The 16,508-nt window shown below is 52.5% G+C and overlaps 4 protein-coding genes across 4 annotated transcripts; 2 read left to right on the top strand and 2 right to left on the bottom strand.

Moving 5' to 3' along the window:
• Positions 1-75: 75 nt before the first annotated feature.
• On the top strand, positions 76-3,742 carry N7496_007980 (ATP-dependent RNA helicase ECM16; the record flags this gene model as incomplete). The annotated part of the gene is made up of 2 exons (XM_056700899.1): positions 76-279; positions 335-3,742. The coding sequence occupies 2 exons, from the start codon at positions 76-78 to the stop codon at positions 3,740-3,742; spliced, it is 3,612 nt and encodes a 1,203-aa protein (XP_056552962.1).
• Positions 3,743-4,024: 282 nt separating this feature from the next.
• On the bottom strand, positions 4,025-4,663 carry cwc21 (U2-type spliceosomal complex subunit CWC21; the record flags this gene model as incomplete). Its single annotated transcript, XM_056700900.1, has 1 exon — positions 4,025-4,663. One exon carries the CDS (start codon positions 4,661-4,663, stop codon positions 4,025-4,027), a length of 639 nt encoding a protein of 212 aa, XP_056552963.1.
• Positions 4,664-6,105: 1,442 nt separating this feature from the next.
• On the bottom strand, positions 6,106-8,975 carry N7496_007982 (mRNA-binding protein PUF3; the record flags this gene model as incomplete). Its single annotated transcript, XM_056700901.1, has 3 exons — positions 6,106-8,654; positions 8,723-8,879; positions 8,934-8,975. The coding sequence occupies 3 exons, from the start codon at positions 8,973-8,975 to the stop codon at positions 6,106-6,108; spliced, it is 2,748 nt and encodes a 915-aa protein (XP_056552964.1).
• A 6,639-nt stretch (positions 8,976-15,614) lies between these two features.
• On the top strand, positions 15,615-16,124 carry N7496_007983 (uncharacterized protein; the record flags this gene model as incomplete). The annotated part of the gene is made up of 1 exon (XM_056700902.1): positions 15,615-16,124. One exon carries the CDS (start codon positions 15,615-15,617, stop codon positions 16,122-16,124), a length of 510 nt encoding a protein of 169 aa, XP_056552965.1.
• Positions 16,125-16,508: the final 384 nt, after the last annotated feature.

A 16,508-nucleotide genomic window follows, 5' to 3' on the forward strand; every position in this document is an offset into this window, starting at 1 on the left:
CGCGAGTGCAAGCAACAACAGCCCAGTGCAGATTGCTTAAAATCCTTTCCCTGTTCAGAGGTGGGGTTTTTCAAGATGCCGCCAAAGTTTGTCCCCCGGCAGCGAAAACAAAAGCACCGGCGCCAAGAGACAGGCGCGCCGGTCGACACCAACATTGCGGAGCTAGCGCCTGTCTCCAAAGATGAAAAAGAAGCGCGGAGGCAGAAGCTGCGAGACGAGCTACGGGACCAGCATGCCAATGTCTCTTCGAAGAAACAGAAGCGCTTGGACAAATATATTGTATGTGGAAGAGCTGTCCATTTTCTCGGTAGCAGGATTCTAACACACTATGCAGGAAAACAAACTCAAGAAAGAAGAGAACGTCGAGCTTCTGAAGAAGCTGGCTCAAGCGAACGTCGATACCTCAGCACTACAGACCTCGAGGGATTTGGGAAAGCGCAAGAGACAGGCAGATGATAGAATTCCCGCTACGGCTCCTGCGCACATAGCCTCCGCACCTGGAGAAGACTCCGACGACTCTGACATCGACTTGTTGACAAGCTCTGGCGCACCGGCGCCGACGGCCCAAATACCCCAAGGACCCGTTGGAAGTGGATTGAAGCGCCCTCTTGAACTTGGACCGGATGGCTTCCCAGTCATCAAGAAGCGGAAGCGTACGGCCAAGTCAAAACCCGCGCCTGCGCCGGAGCCGGAGCCCTCCTGGGAAGGCTTCGGATCAGATGGCGAGGGTTCCAGCGAAGATGAGGAGAACGCTGACTCTGACAACTCAGAGGCTGAGGCTGAGGCTAAGGGTGACTCTGAAGACGAGGATTCTGAAGATGCCTCGGAGCAATCATCTGACGATGATCACGAAGACTCGGATGAAGACTCAGATGATGATGAGGACGAGGAAGATGAGGAGGGAGATGAAGGAAATGATCGTCGCATCAAGCCCCGAGAGTCAGCCTTCAAATCATGGGCTGTTCAACAAATTAACGAGGCCATAGGCTTCAAGCCAAGCGAAGGACCGGTCATTCATGATTCAGTGCAACAAGCATTTGCGCCGCCCAGGAAAGAGCCCCAAAACACTGTCGAAATGGAGGAGCCTCTTCCACGCGAACTTGAAGTCACTACCGGAAACCCCTTCCGTAAGGCCTTCAGCGTTCCCGTCGAGCGTTCTGAAGAAATCCAGACAGCTCGTCTCGGGCTCCCGGTGGTTGGCGAAGAACAGAAAATTATGGAAGCTATCTACAACAACTCCGTTATTGTCATTTGGGGTGCCACTGGTAGCGGAAAGACCACACAGCTCCCCCAATTCCTCTTTGAAGCTGGCTTTGGCAACCCAGACAGTCCGAACCCGGGCCTCATCGGTGTCACTCAGCCTCGTCGTGTGGCCGCCGTGAGTATGGCGAACCGTGTCTCCCAGGAACTTGGTCAGTATTCCGACCAAGTCTCGTATCAGATTCGATTCGAGACGACAGTCTCCAAGAAGACCGCCATCAAGTTCATGACAGATGGTATTTTGTTGCGAGAGATTGCAGATGACTTTGCCCTACGCAAGTACTCCGTTCTGATCATTGATGAAGCTCACGAACGGAGTGTCAACACCGATATTCTCATCGGAATGGTCAGCCGTATCGTGGACCTGCGCAAGTCGATGAGTGAGGAGGACCCGTTTGTGAAGCCTTTAAAGGTTGTCATCATGTCTGCCACGCTTCGTATCTCAGACTTTACGGAAAATCCGAGCCTATTTCGCGAGGGTCCACCTCCATTGGTCCAAGCCGAGGGTCGTCAGTATCCTGTGACTGTTCACTTCGCTCGTCGGACCCAGCGCGACTACGTGGAGGAAGCTTTCCGCAAGGTTTCTCGCGGTCATCGCAAACTTCCCGCTGGTGGAATGCTTGTGTTCTTGACTGGTCAGAACGAAATTCGACTTTTGTCGAAGAAGCTCAAGCAGGCATTCAAACCAACACAGCGTCTCGATACGACACAGGCCAAAGTCCAATTTTCCGCCAACGACGCACCTCTGGAAGCTGAAGACTTGGAACTTGGTGGTATGGAGATGGACAATGTAGGAGATGACGAGGATGACCTCGAAATCACTGGATTGGATGAGCCAGAGGATGATGAGGACTTTGATCTCGGTGAAGATGCTATGGACTCTTCAACCAAGGTGCATGTCCTTCCTTTGTACTCGCAACTGCCAACCAAAGAACAGATGAAGGTGTTTGAGGCACCACCAGAAAACTCGCGCCTCATCATTCTTGCCACCAACGTTGCCGAAACATCTCTTACTATTCCCGGCATCAAGTATGTGTTCGACTGTGGACGGTCCAAAGAGAAGCAATACGACCTTTCCACTGGCGTCCAGAACTTCCAAATCGGCTGGATCAGTAAGGCCAGCGCAAACCAGCGTGCTGGTCGTGCTGGTCGAACAGGCCCTGGTCACTGTTATCGACTGTACTCTTCGGCAGTCTACGAAGCTGACTTTGCCGATTACACTGACCCTGAGATTCTCCGCACCCCCATCGAGGGAGTCGTTCTCCAGATGAAGAGCATGGGTCTACACAATGTCATCAACTTCCCCTTCCCTACACCTCCAAGCCGACAAGGCCTCGCCAAAGCGGAGAAGCTGCTCAAGAACCTCGGCGCTCTCACTAGCAGCGGACAAGTCACTCAGATTGGTCGTCGTCTTTCGACGTATCCTCTCTCCCCTCGCTTCGGCAAGATGCTCTACATCGGCCACCAGCATGGCTGCATGCCCTATGTCATCGCCCTTGTCGCAGCCCTGGCGGTCGGCGACCTGTTCGTTGCCGAGAATCAACTCCCCGGCAACGAGGCCCTATTCGCCAAGAGCAAGAAGCCCGACTCGGACTCGGACACGAGTGACTCGGAAGACGAGAAGGTATACACCAATGCAGACCGCCTCGAAGACACCCAGCGCGAACAGCGTTCAAAGGAATTCGCTCGCGTCCACCGTCTTCTAAGCAAACACGACGACACCAGTGATGCACTGAAATATCTCTCTGCCATTTGCGCCTATGCCTACGCTCCCGATGGCGAGGCCTTCTGTGAGCAGATGTTCCTGCGTGCCAAGGCCTTCAAAGAAGCATCCCAGCTGCGTCACCAGCTTTCCGATATTGTGCGCTCCAACAACCCAGGCCTCCTCGGCGCCTATTCAGCCAAGCTGCCCGAACCCTCGCCCAAGCAACTCAAAGCTCTCAAGCAAATTGTCACAGCCGGATTCATCGACAACGTCGCCATCCGCGCAGAATTGGCCCCCGTGCCACCTGAGAACCCGCGTGCACCTCGCCGTGCCATCGACGTGCCATACCTGACGCTCTTCCGCTCGCGCGACCGCCACGCAGATGACATTGCTGAACGTGCAGTCTTCGTTCACCCTACTTCCGTGCTGGCCAAGCTCACGCCAAAGGAAATGCCCCCGTACATCGTGTACTCGCATCTGCAGCAGTCGGCTGCAGCGCCTCTTTCGGGCCAGACACCCAAGATCCGCATGTTCCCGCTCGTTGCGCCTAGTGGCCTGCAGCTAGCGGCTATCGCCCATGACACGCCGCTTATCGAGTACGGCAAGCCTGTGGGCAAGACGGAGCTTCTGGAGGGCATCCCGCAGCGCAGATCGTGCTGGGTTGTGCCTGCGTTGGTGGGCGACTCTGGGAGTACCGGGTGGCCATTGCCAGCGAAGAAGGTGGTGCAGAGAAAAGATCCCAAGGAGGGCTGGGTGATTGAGAAGTTCGTGGCATGATGATCATCTGCATGATTTGTTGTTATTCTTTACAGGGCTAGGGAATCTTTATAGATGGGGTTTATGATATCCACTTGATATTCGGCCGTGTGGCCACAATGTATACAAGCATTTCATGACATTCACTGCTCACGTGTAATCATCCAATGTGCAATGCTAGACGAGTAAAGGTAGCACCAAAACCCTCCATCCGGACAAAATAAACGAAACTCCAATCCAAAACGCCTTCAAAGGAATCCCAATCCATAAGATTTCCCAAAGTCCAGCATAAACATCATATCCTCAATCCCGTCGCCTCTCAAACCGCCGACTACTAATCTCCCCAGTCTCCCGATCCTCTTTAAGCCCCAACGCCCTGCGCAACCTCTCACTCTCCTGAATCTTCGCCTCCGCAAGCTCATGCACCTGGTAAGACTTAAGCTGCCTCCGATCCTTCGGCAAGACCTTCTTCCCCCGCGCAGCTCCACCGACACCACCCTCCGTCTCAGCCTCCATCTCCTTCACAAGTCGCTGCCTCAACACCTCGCACCGCTCATCAATCTCCTCCTCGCTAAGCACGCGCTCACCCTCCTCAACCTCCTCGCCATCCTCCTTATCCTCAACAGGCTTAGTAGCCTTCTTAGCGGCGCTCTTGCCCTTAGACTTGGACAGGGCTTCTTCGATGCGCTCATTCTCTTCTTCGAGGCGCTCGCGCTCTTCCATGACGGTTACCTCGATTGCGCGGCGGCGATCATGCTCCAGGATTTGCTTGTCTGGGAGGCGTTGTTTGAAGGCGCGGTCGGAGGCGCTGTTCGCACCGGAGACGGGTGGGTAGGGTGCGCCGAAGCCTGCGGCGCGGGGTTTCAGGAAGGCGCCGTTGCGTTGGACGTAGCCTGATGTACCGCTGCCGCGGGGAGTGGAGAGGCCGACGTTGGAGGACATTTTGAGGTGTGGGTTGGAGAAGCTGTGGCTTGGTTTTGCCGCTGGCTGTGTTGGTGAGGTGGGTTGCTCTTGGTGTGGGTTGGTGGGTGGCAACAGTGCGAGTTCAGTGGTTTAAGCGTTCTCGTTCCCACCTAAATGTTCACAGACATCTCCGAAGTAGAGGTGTGTAGATTTGTCTCGAATGAAAGTTAAGGATGAGGTTGAGCTTCGCAGGTGGATCGGCGATCTTATCAAAGATATCACGTGAGTGTACCAGCTCTACAATAAGCTCAACTTACACACAAGACGACGGGGATTTTGTCGAGCCATAATGTTGAGGCTACTTGGAATTCATCTAAACTTTTGCATGGCTGAATACTTCGGAAATTTACAACTACAATAGTGAAAGACATGGCTGCGAGAGTACGTTGATATTGGTAATACATCAGCCACAGAAGAGCAAAATATCAACAGAGCAGAACAAAATGACCCAGATTCAGGCATAAGCAACACTTTCCATTGCAAGTGAAGACTGTATACCAAAGCAAGATAAGAATAACACCCACGTCCGATATGCGTGACATCTTTGGATAAGATAGATCGAGGGAAACCACACCCACACTCGAGGGGAGTGTGACATAAAACAGATACCGTGCCATGCAAGAAGACAGAAAAGACATAAAATAGAAATAGAAAAGAGGAAAAAAAGCACAAGAAAGTAACAAATAGATAAGCAGTGATTCACTCCAGTATTTCCTTTCCATTTCCATTTTCCAGTTGATAGCAAGCTCCTTTCCCATGTCATATGCCGAAGATCGTGAAGAGTGAAAAGAGAAGAAGAATAGCGAAAAGGGCGAGAGAATATGAGAGGATCTGAGATGATATGTTCAAATCCGTTTCTCGCGTCCGTGAAAGATTCGAGTGACCTTTGCATTCCCCCGAGATGGAAATCACACGTAGACGCCGGTTCCAGGTAGATCGAGCTCCGAGATTCGCGCCATGATGTGAGAAGCATTGACAGTGACAATGGTAAGGAAGAGAGGTTGCAGATGTGGAGACAGAAAACACCACCGTCGTAAGAAATAATAAAAAAATAATGAACAGGTTGAACCACATCACAGGAAGAATAAAAGCCGGTTCCGAGATCGACACATGAAGAACCGGAACGGCCACAGAGCACATGAAAGAAATAAAAAGATAACAATGAATCGAGATCCCCTTGAGTTTTGCGCCGTCGAGCCATGGTTGATAAAAGATAGTCCAGTGAAAACACAGTGCCGTTAGGTTTTGATAACTTCATGTATCCGGTCGGATATCTCCATCCCAGTATGTATACGCCCATATTAGATAAAGAAGAAGAGAGAATCGATTTTGTGGCGGAGATCGGCATTAGAACAGATTATGTCGGCGCGAGCAATGTCGGTGAGAAGAATCGTGTGTGCATCGAATTGAGTGTGTGCACCTTAGTGACCATCGACCGTGACGGGAACGCCGGTGCTGCCCGTCTTGGGACTGGAGACCGAGGTCACGGTGCTTTTGCAAAGCCCCTTGGACCCGAAGGAGTCATCGACGGTGCCCTGGTTCTCCGTCGGGGGTGGGGTTGGTGGCGCAGTGCCCACAAAGGGAGGCTGCGGCTGCTCCATGGCGGGAATGGTGCGCTTCAGGGGTTGCGGAGAGGATTTGTGAGAGTTGGGAGGTGTGGTAGAGGTAGTGTGGGACAGTGGGCCGGCGGTCGGAGAGTTGGGGTCGAAGATGAGCTTCTCGATGGCCACAATCTGCTTGCCATAGCTGAACTTCTTCAACTGACTCAGCAGGGGCTTGATCTGCTCAATCAGAGCTTCACGCTCTTCGCCCTTCAGCTGACCGAGGACCTTTTGAATGACATAGTTGCCATATTGATCGCGCATCAGACCGAGCAGCGGGCTCTCACCACGCTCGTTCGGCGAGGTCAGGGTAGAGATGATGTTGTGGCGTTGTTCTTCGTCGCCAAACTCAATACTCTTCTCGACCACATTGCTAGCAAACTTGTGCTTTGAGTATGCCAGCAGCTGCGACATGACAATCTGGATCATGCGGTCACGGTCCTTGGCGTCACCGTTCTCGATGACATGCTGGATCACGTAGTTTCCAAACTGATCAGGGATGAGACTCGAGGTGCATGCGTGCAGCTCGCTCAGAATGGATTCACGGTCAACCTCCTCACAGTGCTCCAACATACGTTGGATGACGCGGCATCCGTAAGGGTGCGCAGCATGGCGATTGACCTGGCCCCGGAAGGCGTTGATGATGAACTGCACATACTGAGATGGCACGCGCTCAATAGCCTTCTGGATGACGTGGTTGCCATTCTGGTCCCGAACGCACTTCAGGACATGGTTCTCCAACTCCTTGACCATAGCGGCTTGCTGGTCGGTGAGAATATGCTCCAGTGCCTTTTGCACAACACGGCATCCATACATCTGGGTCGAGAGAGCAAGTACATGTCCCCGCATCTGGTTGGCGAGGATCTTCTTCTGGCTCTGATTGCCATGCTCAAAGAGCTTCTGCACAACGTAGTTGCCGAAGACATCGGTCATGAGCTGCAAGGAGTTCGGTTGGATCTCCCGGAAGACCTGCTCCTTCTCGTCACTGTTGGCAGTCTCCAGCTTCTGCTGAATGAACCGTGAGCCATGCTGGTCGCCGCTGAACTCAACAACATGGTTGTAGATGTCTTTCAACTCGTAGCGCTTATTTCCCTTGCTGTTGGCACGGAATTCCTCGAGCAGAGGGCTGCGAACAACCTGCGTGGGGTCATCACGGTGTGCACGAGCTAAAGCTGCAGGGCCGAGCCCACCAAGCTGAGCGATGGGGTAGAACCCCTGCAAGGAGTTCAAGCGTGTCGCCTGATAGGCCTGGTAGTCAAACTGTGAGGCCATCGGCATACGCTGAAGCGAATTTGCCTGACCCTGAATGAAATCCTGCTCTTGGAAGGTCCGCAGCCGGCGTTCGAAGGCAACTTGTTCAGCCACGCGGCCACCGGACGAGTTGCGATACTGGGCAGCACCTTCAGCCCCAGCATACAAGGGGCTATCCATGCGATGGTAGTCTGAAGGAGAGATTGATCCGTTTTCACCTCCGCGAGAGCGTGCCTGATAGGCCGGGTGCAGATCGTGGGCAGCTTCAGCTCCATAAGCAGCGAGAGCTTGGTAGCTAGGATCGTCGTTGTTCTGATACTTGCCACGGGGCAGAGACCCATCATACGACGCATGGGACATGAACTGGGGACGTTGGCCACCGGCCTGGTTGGCGTATCCACTCTCGTTCAATTGCAGCTTGCTGAAACCAGCGGATAGGTCAATCGATCCGTTACCATAGCGACCCTCAACGCTGTGGTTGTCTGAGTAGAAAGAGGGGTGGGCCGAATGAGCCGGCCGTTGAGGGACGTATGAAGTGGAGTTGTGGGGGATGTGAGAGAGTCCGCTGCGCGTCTGAGGCGGGGACACGCCATCGGATAGGCCGGAAGCAATAGTGCCCATGCTCATCGAGGCATTCATCTCGTCCGGGCGGGAACCGTCTAGCGAGCCAGAGAAGCCGGGCTTGACTGGGAAGGTTATTCCCACAGGGCTGCCGCTAAGGCCAGAAGAGCTCATCTGCCGACGTCCATCACCATTTCGAAGGCCAGAGAAGGTGCTGAAAGACACGCCATCTCCCGAGGGCGACACGCCCTCAGATCCAGAGTTAAGGTAAGGTCGGTGACTCGCAGTACCGGCGGAGGTAACGATGCTAGTGGTCCGGGGCAGCGTGAAGTAGGAAGATTCGCCAGCATCGTTCAGAGCGGGCGCACTTCGGTCATTGGCACGGGTCTGAATCGGCGAGGTTGCCATACCACCGCGGGTTTGGCTCATCGAAAGCGACGAGTTGACAGTGCTCCAGGGCAGGTTAGGGCGGCCAGCCCAGCCATCCGACTCCGACGTGGACAGCAATGAGCCCGAGCCTGACTTTCCTTCAAACGAGGCATCTCCGATGTGTTGATCTGTACCTGATCAGCCAAGGATCTTTAATTCCTGCCAGAACTCAATTTTGTCCCCAGGTGTTACGTACCATCTCCAAAGCCATTTCCCAGGTTGGTGTCACCCCAGATATTGTTCCAGTTGGACTTTCCAGCACCAAAGCTCTTCCCTGCGCTGTTGCTGTGCGATCCGCGTGCGCGGTCGCTGTTCATCCCTGATGAACCCATGTTGGAGCGGTTAGATCGTACCTGCGAGCCCGTTGTCAATGCCTGCTTCAAATTCCATCTATCGCCATCACTCACGTTGTGTACACCGGTTGCATTGGCCGCCATCGTGGAAGCCATTCCCAGAAAAGCGGTCCGACGAGGGGGGGGATTCAAATATGTACTGGAACGGGACGCACGACAGTATTTGCACGAGCTCGAGGTGTCTCGAGCCTAGGTCACAGGGCCGAGAGGGTTCGATTGTCGACCGGTATTTGCAGTGGGCACCAGGCTCCAGAAACGGCGTACAGGAAGGAATTTAAGGCTAGATGAAGATAAGGCCCTTGTTAGCCGAATTGATCGTGTTGGCGTGCAGGATGCGACCTGAGTCTCTCCTCACAGAAGGTACAAAAAGGGCCAGTCCAGGACGAGAGGGGAGGGGAGACTTACCAAAGGAGGGGACAGAAGGGGATCAGCGGAAGCGAGAGAGAGAGAGAGGAAGCAAGAGAGGGTAGCTCTTGATTTTGTTTCCTCCAGGTTTCACACTTCTCTTCGGGACTTCTTCTCAGGAGTCACGAGCCCAGGGCATGTACAGACGAGACGGGAGTGAGAGAGAAGGGTGGAAGGAGAAGGCGAAAGGACGGAGATGATGGAGAAGAAGAGAGCGAGGGAGAATTGGTTGAAGGGAGCAACGAGAGGATCAGAAATGCGGGAAGCAAGTTGAGCAGGGCCAGTGAAGATGCAAGGCGACAAAGAATTGGAACGATGAAAATCTCCCCTTCGTTTGTCGGTGCAGCAGTAGCTGTGGCAGGGCAAGGCCCGGCAGTTAGAGGCAATGGAAGAGGCGTCGCGACGTTACTCTGCTCCGTGCATGCTCCAGGAATCTCCCAGCTTGCCGATCGTCCTCATGTGCCTTGTGGAGAGGCGATCCCCGAGAATGGGACGAGCGGGTTTTTTTGGGGGGTGAGGTGGACCCTGAGGACCCTAAAACCCTAGACGGAAGATTCGCGCAAGGGGTGGCGGAGGGATAGCGTAGGGAGGGATGGGAGGAGGGGGGGTGGTGGAGGGGATAATGGAGGTTGGTGATGAGTGGAGGAAGTGATCGCGGCCGATAAAGGGTCAAGGTGGAGGATAGTCGAATAGAGGAATGCGTTGCGCAAAGAAGGAAATCCGGGCTGGGAGTTTAGTGGGTCGACGAGTGGGAATGTAGGCGAGAGACCAAGCACGGCATTAACGTAGTCCAGCTGTCACACAGGGCGGCAGCATGACAGCCCAGGTGGGTTGTGATGATCTCTTGCTTTTTTTTTTCCTCCTCGAGCCGTCGTTGGGCCTAGATTTTCGGGGAGGGGGAGGAGAAAAAAGGGAGGATGAGAGAGGGGTGGAGGGAGAGAAGGATGAAGGAAGAAGGAAAAAAAAAAGGGAGGGCGAAAAGCGTAACACGAAGAAGGGAAGAGAAGCAGAAAAAAAAGAAAGGTGAGGATGGGAAAATGATAGATAAGAGAGGAGGCAGAAAATGATGCTGGCGGAGGAGCAGATCAGCCGCTTGTACGGAGGCGGTACGAAGGCGGTACCGATGGTGTATTCACCAGATGGCCATGACGCCTTGGACTGGTGTCGATCGGAGGGGGTACATTTGACCGGCAGTAAATTACTATGGGTGGGAATGTACTGCCAAGGCCCAGACTACCAGTTAGGCGGCGCATGCCCGACGTACGGTATTGTCATTACCATTACGATCGCTGGATCTTTGGCTCTCCCGGCGCTTCTTTTTTAGTGCCCCATCCACTTATTTACACCTCGATCTTCCAGAGCTGTCAGTTAAATCATCTCCAAGGATCTTCCTTTCTATGGTTCCTACCTACATCTATGACAAGCCACCCCAACCCGCTAACCTTGATTCTAATCCTTTATCCTTCCAAATAACTGACAACAAATACACACCTTTTTCTTCATGCAAAATCCCCCAACAAGGCCTGACCGCCAGATCGACCATGGACGTGCATACAAACCAACCACTTCGATCCTAGGATCCCGACTACCATTTCGGCCGCCCCCGGGTGGTGAAAGTGAAAGCGTGAAGTCACTACTACCCCTCAAGTCGTCGGCGAAATGTTCCTAGCGATCCACGTTGCCAACCTCCTGGCATGTTGGAGCCGATTCCATGGGCCTGTTGGCGCAGGGTCAGAGCATACCGGCACGAATAGGTATTCACCGGACGACCAAATAGACGAGTGATGATTATTGTCTACGTAGGAAGGAAATAAAGCCGGGAGCTAGGAGTAGGAGGTCTCGAAGCTAGAGATGAAATATTGTAGAAATTGCAGGGAATAACAAGCTAGCAAAGTATGATTTTGACGGGATCTGACATGGGTCCCTCGCCAGAATGGCCTCCAGGCGAGGGGGAAAGAAATCAATTGAGATCAACTGAGATAAATTGAGACCGATTGACACAAATACTGATCCTATCCCATTCCATTTCTGGTCGTCTCTTCAAATCGCTCCATGCACGAAATTCACCGCACTGAAGCTTCGGCCATTTTGGCAGCCCTAAAATTGGAGTCCGATCGGATCCACTTGGTAGACCCTCCGTCCTGGTAAAGTACAAAATACAGGCCGTTAATTAGGCTTGTTCATTCAGATTCTCAACTTATTCTACAGCAATGAAATTGATATGGCAGTCTCGATTATCGAGTATGTTTATTATGTACTCCGTACCGGCTACACAAATCAACCATGAATTATGCTTAACAGCCCTCGTTTCTGTATTTGATTTATTACCACTATTAACCCCCTTCCATTCTCCAATGGTGGAGATAAACAATAGCTGACATTGCTCGTCAACACATGTCCATCTTCAGATCAAACCCCACTATTCTCTCCGTCCGGCTTAGCCCGGAAAGACACATTCTTGAGCACTCAACTCAAACTGCAACCAAGGGCCCGCCACCTGGCTTGCCTGTGGATGAGGGATGCCCCATTCCAGGTCTGGCCCGATGCTCGTTGGCCACGACCGTCTTTCTCCGGTCAAGACTTCAATGGAAGGAAACAGAAGGGGTTTGCTGCTTTAACTAGCGAGTCTCTAACTACGTAGACCATCTAGTTCTTCAGGTCAGCTGCAATCTTAAAATCCGCGGGTCCACCGTCGACCTAGAAACGATATTAATACACTCTCATCTACACACAAAGCTATACAGACATTGATTCTACCTTACAGAGCCAAGAAACGTCACCGCCTCAAACCCCCCTCCCATCCTCCAGTACAGCAACACTATTGCCCGTGACTGGAATTAGCGCTCCTGATTTCGAGTCCAACTGGGAGTCTCATAACTAGCGTCTCCGGTCGTCAGGGTAAGTGATGTACAACACCAAAGCCATAACCTAAACCCCATGCGCACTGCGCTTGGACAGCCGGCCGAGACTAGCGCGAGTGTTAGCCTTTACCTACCGTTAGTGCTGGATGTCGCCAGCCCCCTTGCTTCGGTATCGTCACACTGATCCTTGGACCCCCGTCGTGTAGTTTAGGCTCTAGCCGGAACAAATGACTAAATAGCCCTCTCTCTGTACAGTACTTATGTAGTTAGTTAGCGCGCTGAAAGACAAATCATCCCGGCTCCGACACTCAAAAGCAACTGTCGTTCCAAACCAATTTCCCCGATTCCAGTCGTAGTTAGCCATCCTCTATAGTACAGTATCTAGTGCCATCGAGCGCGACTTGGTTTTCGAGGTATTCAACGCATACACACTGTACCGTACAATAAATCAACACCGGTCCTATATCCCCGCACTCAGCTTAAACGGCGTTTGCAAAAAGGCCGACACATCAAACCCGATAACCCAAGTCATACAAATACAGGCTCAGACGAACAAGGATGTTGCCCGCCCAGATCCTTGCACAAGAGCGTCGCACCAGTTCGGTGTCAATCCATTACTCGCAGAAATTCAGCGATCGTTCTCTTCCTCCGTGGGCGCTAGTCTCGCATCTACAGGACTGGTGTGGAGGATCGACGTGAACCATTTTGGACGGCTGGCTGAGAGAAATTTTATTGGAGATGGCTATCGTATTTCACCATCCGGTTTGGGGATATTGTACGATGAACTTAACGGTAAGTATAAGGGACGGGTAGACATGTCAGATATTATACGGAGTAGTGGTGGCTCCATAAATATTCCGTGGATGTATGTGAGGTACGGTAGATCAAGTTCCTCTCCCCAGATGTATTCCCCCGTTCCTAATTCCCAGTTTCCAGGAACCTGGCCGGATGTTGTACTGGTATTTTCTTTTTTCGCTTTCGAGCTAATCGATCGCGGGGATCCACTCGTGATGGATGTATCAACTTCTATTTTGTTTCTGCCGGGCGTGCTGTTGACCGCTTGACATAAACAGCGGAGGTTACCCTCGGAATTGTCGAGTGGCCAGATAGTTACACGGACCACGCTGCCTTGGTGGAGTGGGCAAGTTTGAGCGGGGGTGTGCTGGCGGTTGCGATTGCGATTGTGAATTGTCGGCTGTCAAGACATGGCGGAAGACCTCTTCAGGGTTTGTGGAGTTGAAAACTTGGGGTTTTGTGTGTTGTGTGGGTGGTTCTCGTCCGGTTGACTTCAGTGCAAGCAGGGCCTTCAGACGGCCCCGAGGGTCGGCCTCGATCGACTCGGTGATTGAAGACTTGTCTCCGTATTAAATGGGCCTACCGATGAACAGACTTTGACCAGCGCCTATGTTCGTCTCTTGTTGGGCCTTGTTACTATATATTAAGCAGAGATTCCCCGTGGCATCGGCTTTCTAACCTTTCGCCATGTCCACTATATATTAGACGTCGACCACCTGCATTCTTGAGTCGATTTTCATTCCTCTCACGCGGGGCAAGTTTTGACTCTTCATGTAATTGCCCGAATAAATACAAATACATAAGCAGACCGTACCTATCCAACTTGATGGGCAGTTTGTACCATGCACATGCTCTGTCGCTGCCCGTACCCGCAACGGACACGACCGCAATACCAACGAGGGTTGATCAAGTCACTCGGACACTAATAGATTCATGGCTGGGTTCCTCATGGCTATCAACGGGTTCGACATGTGTAATCCCATCTTGACATACGCATGGGTGATGGTGGTTGCACTGTGCGAGGATAGGTCTTGGATGGTTGTAGGATATATATATAGACGCATGGTGGCCGGCGTGGTTGGTTGAAAAATGATAAGAACCGGATAGGCAACCGCATTCATGAGTATCCAATGTTAGATTGGAAAAGACTGCTTAAGACTGGCCTAGAAGACATTGTGGTAACATTGGCTGGATTGAATGCCTCCAAAATGGTCGCTATTGCCCTCATCGACGGAGAGAGACTACATGGGGGGTTCGCTCCGACCGAGAAGGATGGAAGATAGTTGGTAATGGAAGGGAAACAGGATTCGACTATTCAAGTTATTGATCGAACCTGAAAGGATGGTCCATGATAATATTATCGAGTCTGTGACCATAGTATACCTACTAAACGTCGGATCTAGGAGGACTGGCCTTGATTGATGTTTATGTTGTTATGTGGTGCCCTGAGACAGTTAATCTAGTTTAAGCTTCAATTTTCTGGAGACCCCGGAGAGGTAGTGCATAGATTTAATTTGCGCGAGATTGGGGTTGGTCTCTTGACCCTGATTATATTGCATCATCGAGACCCTGGCAACAGGATGAAACGACCCACCCGACATTCAGAGGGTTGTTGTTTACCCAGTCAAGTAACTTGTTGTGTGGATGATCGTGTCTCAAGACTACTTCTGAGACACCGGTGTTATGCGCATACCATGGACTGACTCTGGAGATAAAACAACCTTATCACGTTAAACATGATTGTCCATCGATCTTGGTCGCATGCCACCTCGGCCATACTACTCCTGCCAGGCTGCCAGCAGAACCTGAACTTGAACCTGCTGCTAAACTCGTTTGGTCAAACCGTTTGCCCGTGATTCAGGGGAGACCATAACAAAGCGGCATAGTTCGGTGGATCCCAATAAGCCAATATGGGCGAGTCACAACGCGTTGCCCGTCGTGCTTGAACCCACTCTCCAGGAACCCTCGCGAGCCCATTGGGCAGCGTAGGAGTAGGTGGTAGGGCCAAGACACGACCGAGCAGGTCCCGTTGGCAGCCCATCAAGGCCGCTAGGCTCAGGGGAGTTTAGAGCAGCCAAAAATAAAAGGACGAGAAGCGTTGGGCCCAGAGCAAGTCGAGTCTAGGCAATTGTCCAAGCGGGCGCAGCGGTTGTTCGGTGGTGCTGACTGGTTGGCACCTCCCAGAGAGAAGCGGTGTCCACCCTTTTTCCCTTTCCCCTTCCTTTTCCCCTGTTTTCCCTTCATTCTCTCTCCCTCTCTATCCCATCGAACCCAACTCCCTTTCCCCTCCATTCTTTTCACCTCCTCCAGCAGGCATCAGCTTCACTCTTTCAGCTGTACGCCGTGCGATCCATTCTTTCCTTTAACCTGCCACGCCGAGTCTTCTGTTCTCCGAACTGAATCCGATTCGACTTCTCCATTCCTTCCACCACCAAATTCACGACAAACCAGTCTGCGACTAAGGCCTCGTCCATTCCAACCATTCGACAGTCTTTCTTTCTATTTTCCACGCTATTCGCCAACTCTCTTTTGGAATTTAACCGTGTCGATCAATCATCGCTCCTCCCCACTGAGCCAACAACCATTCAATCTTGACGACAATATCAACATCAAATCAACGACAACCACCACCACCACCACCAACTAAGCCGACAATATGTTCTCCGTCAACAAAATGGTCCGCCGCAGCGACCAAGTCGGTCTCTCCAACACCCTGGTCGATCTCCTGATCTCCCTCCTGGTCCTCGTTCTGCTCGCCCTCGCCTTGGTCGGTGGCCTGTTCATTATCCGCCGTAAGCGTCAGTCGAACAAGGATTCCGTCCTTCCCGTCCACAACGGCCAAATCCCTACCAGCCAGCGCCGGTTAACGATCACCGCCAACAAGCATGATTCGGTCATGGTCTACGATGAGAAGCGCGCCCTGATGGAGAACTCCGATAGCCCACCACCCAGCCCAGTTCCCGAGATTCGCATCACTTTCCCCGAGGAGGAAGACGAGTCTGGCCGACGCAAGTCCGGCCGTATGGTCGTCGTACGGATCAGTGAGGCCGGCAGCGTCGGCCTGGAACCCTGCCACGAAGAGCTGCCCCCATACCAGACCACCGACACCGGTCGGTTCCACTCTCTGGATATCGAGCGTATGGGCGGTCTGAAGGAGAAGGGAGAGTTCAAGAACTACTCTTAAGCGACCGAGAGCACGGACTCTTGTGCAAATGACTGTCTCTGCTGTTAGACAGCCATCCACTCCCGTCCGCTCTCGAACATTTCTCGCACCTTCTCTTCTTCCTCTTCGACGACCTCCCAAAAGCATGACGAGCATCTTGGCGAACCCTTTCTTCTTTTCTCCTCTTGTTTCCTTTCTATATACCTTGTTCTTTTCCCCGAACCTGCCTACGCGGCTTGCACATATCATGCATGCATCAACTTGTTTCTGGCTACATCCAGACAACCCACCTTCTCTGCCGGATTTTCCGTCTCGACACGGAATTCTGCAAGAGAGGGAATCGGCCGGGTCTCTTGCCCTGGAGACTCGCCGGGGCTGGAAGTTTGTATAGCGAGGGCCTGCCGA

This window comes from Penicillium cataractarum, assembly GCF_028827025.1.
Source record: "Penicillium cataractarum strain IBT 29864 chromosome Unknown utg000007l, whole genome shotgun sequence".
NCBI classification, from domain to species: domain Eukaryota; kingdom Fungi; phylum Ascomycota; class Eurotiomycetes; order Eurotiales; family Aspergillaceae; genus Penicillium; species Penicillium cataractarum.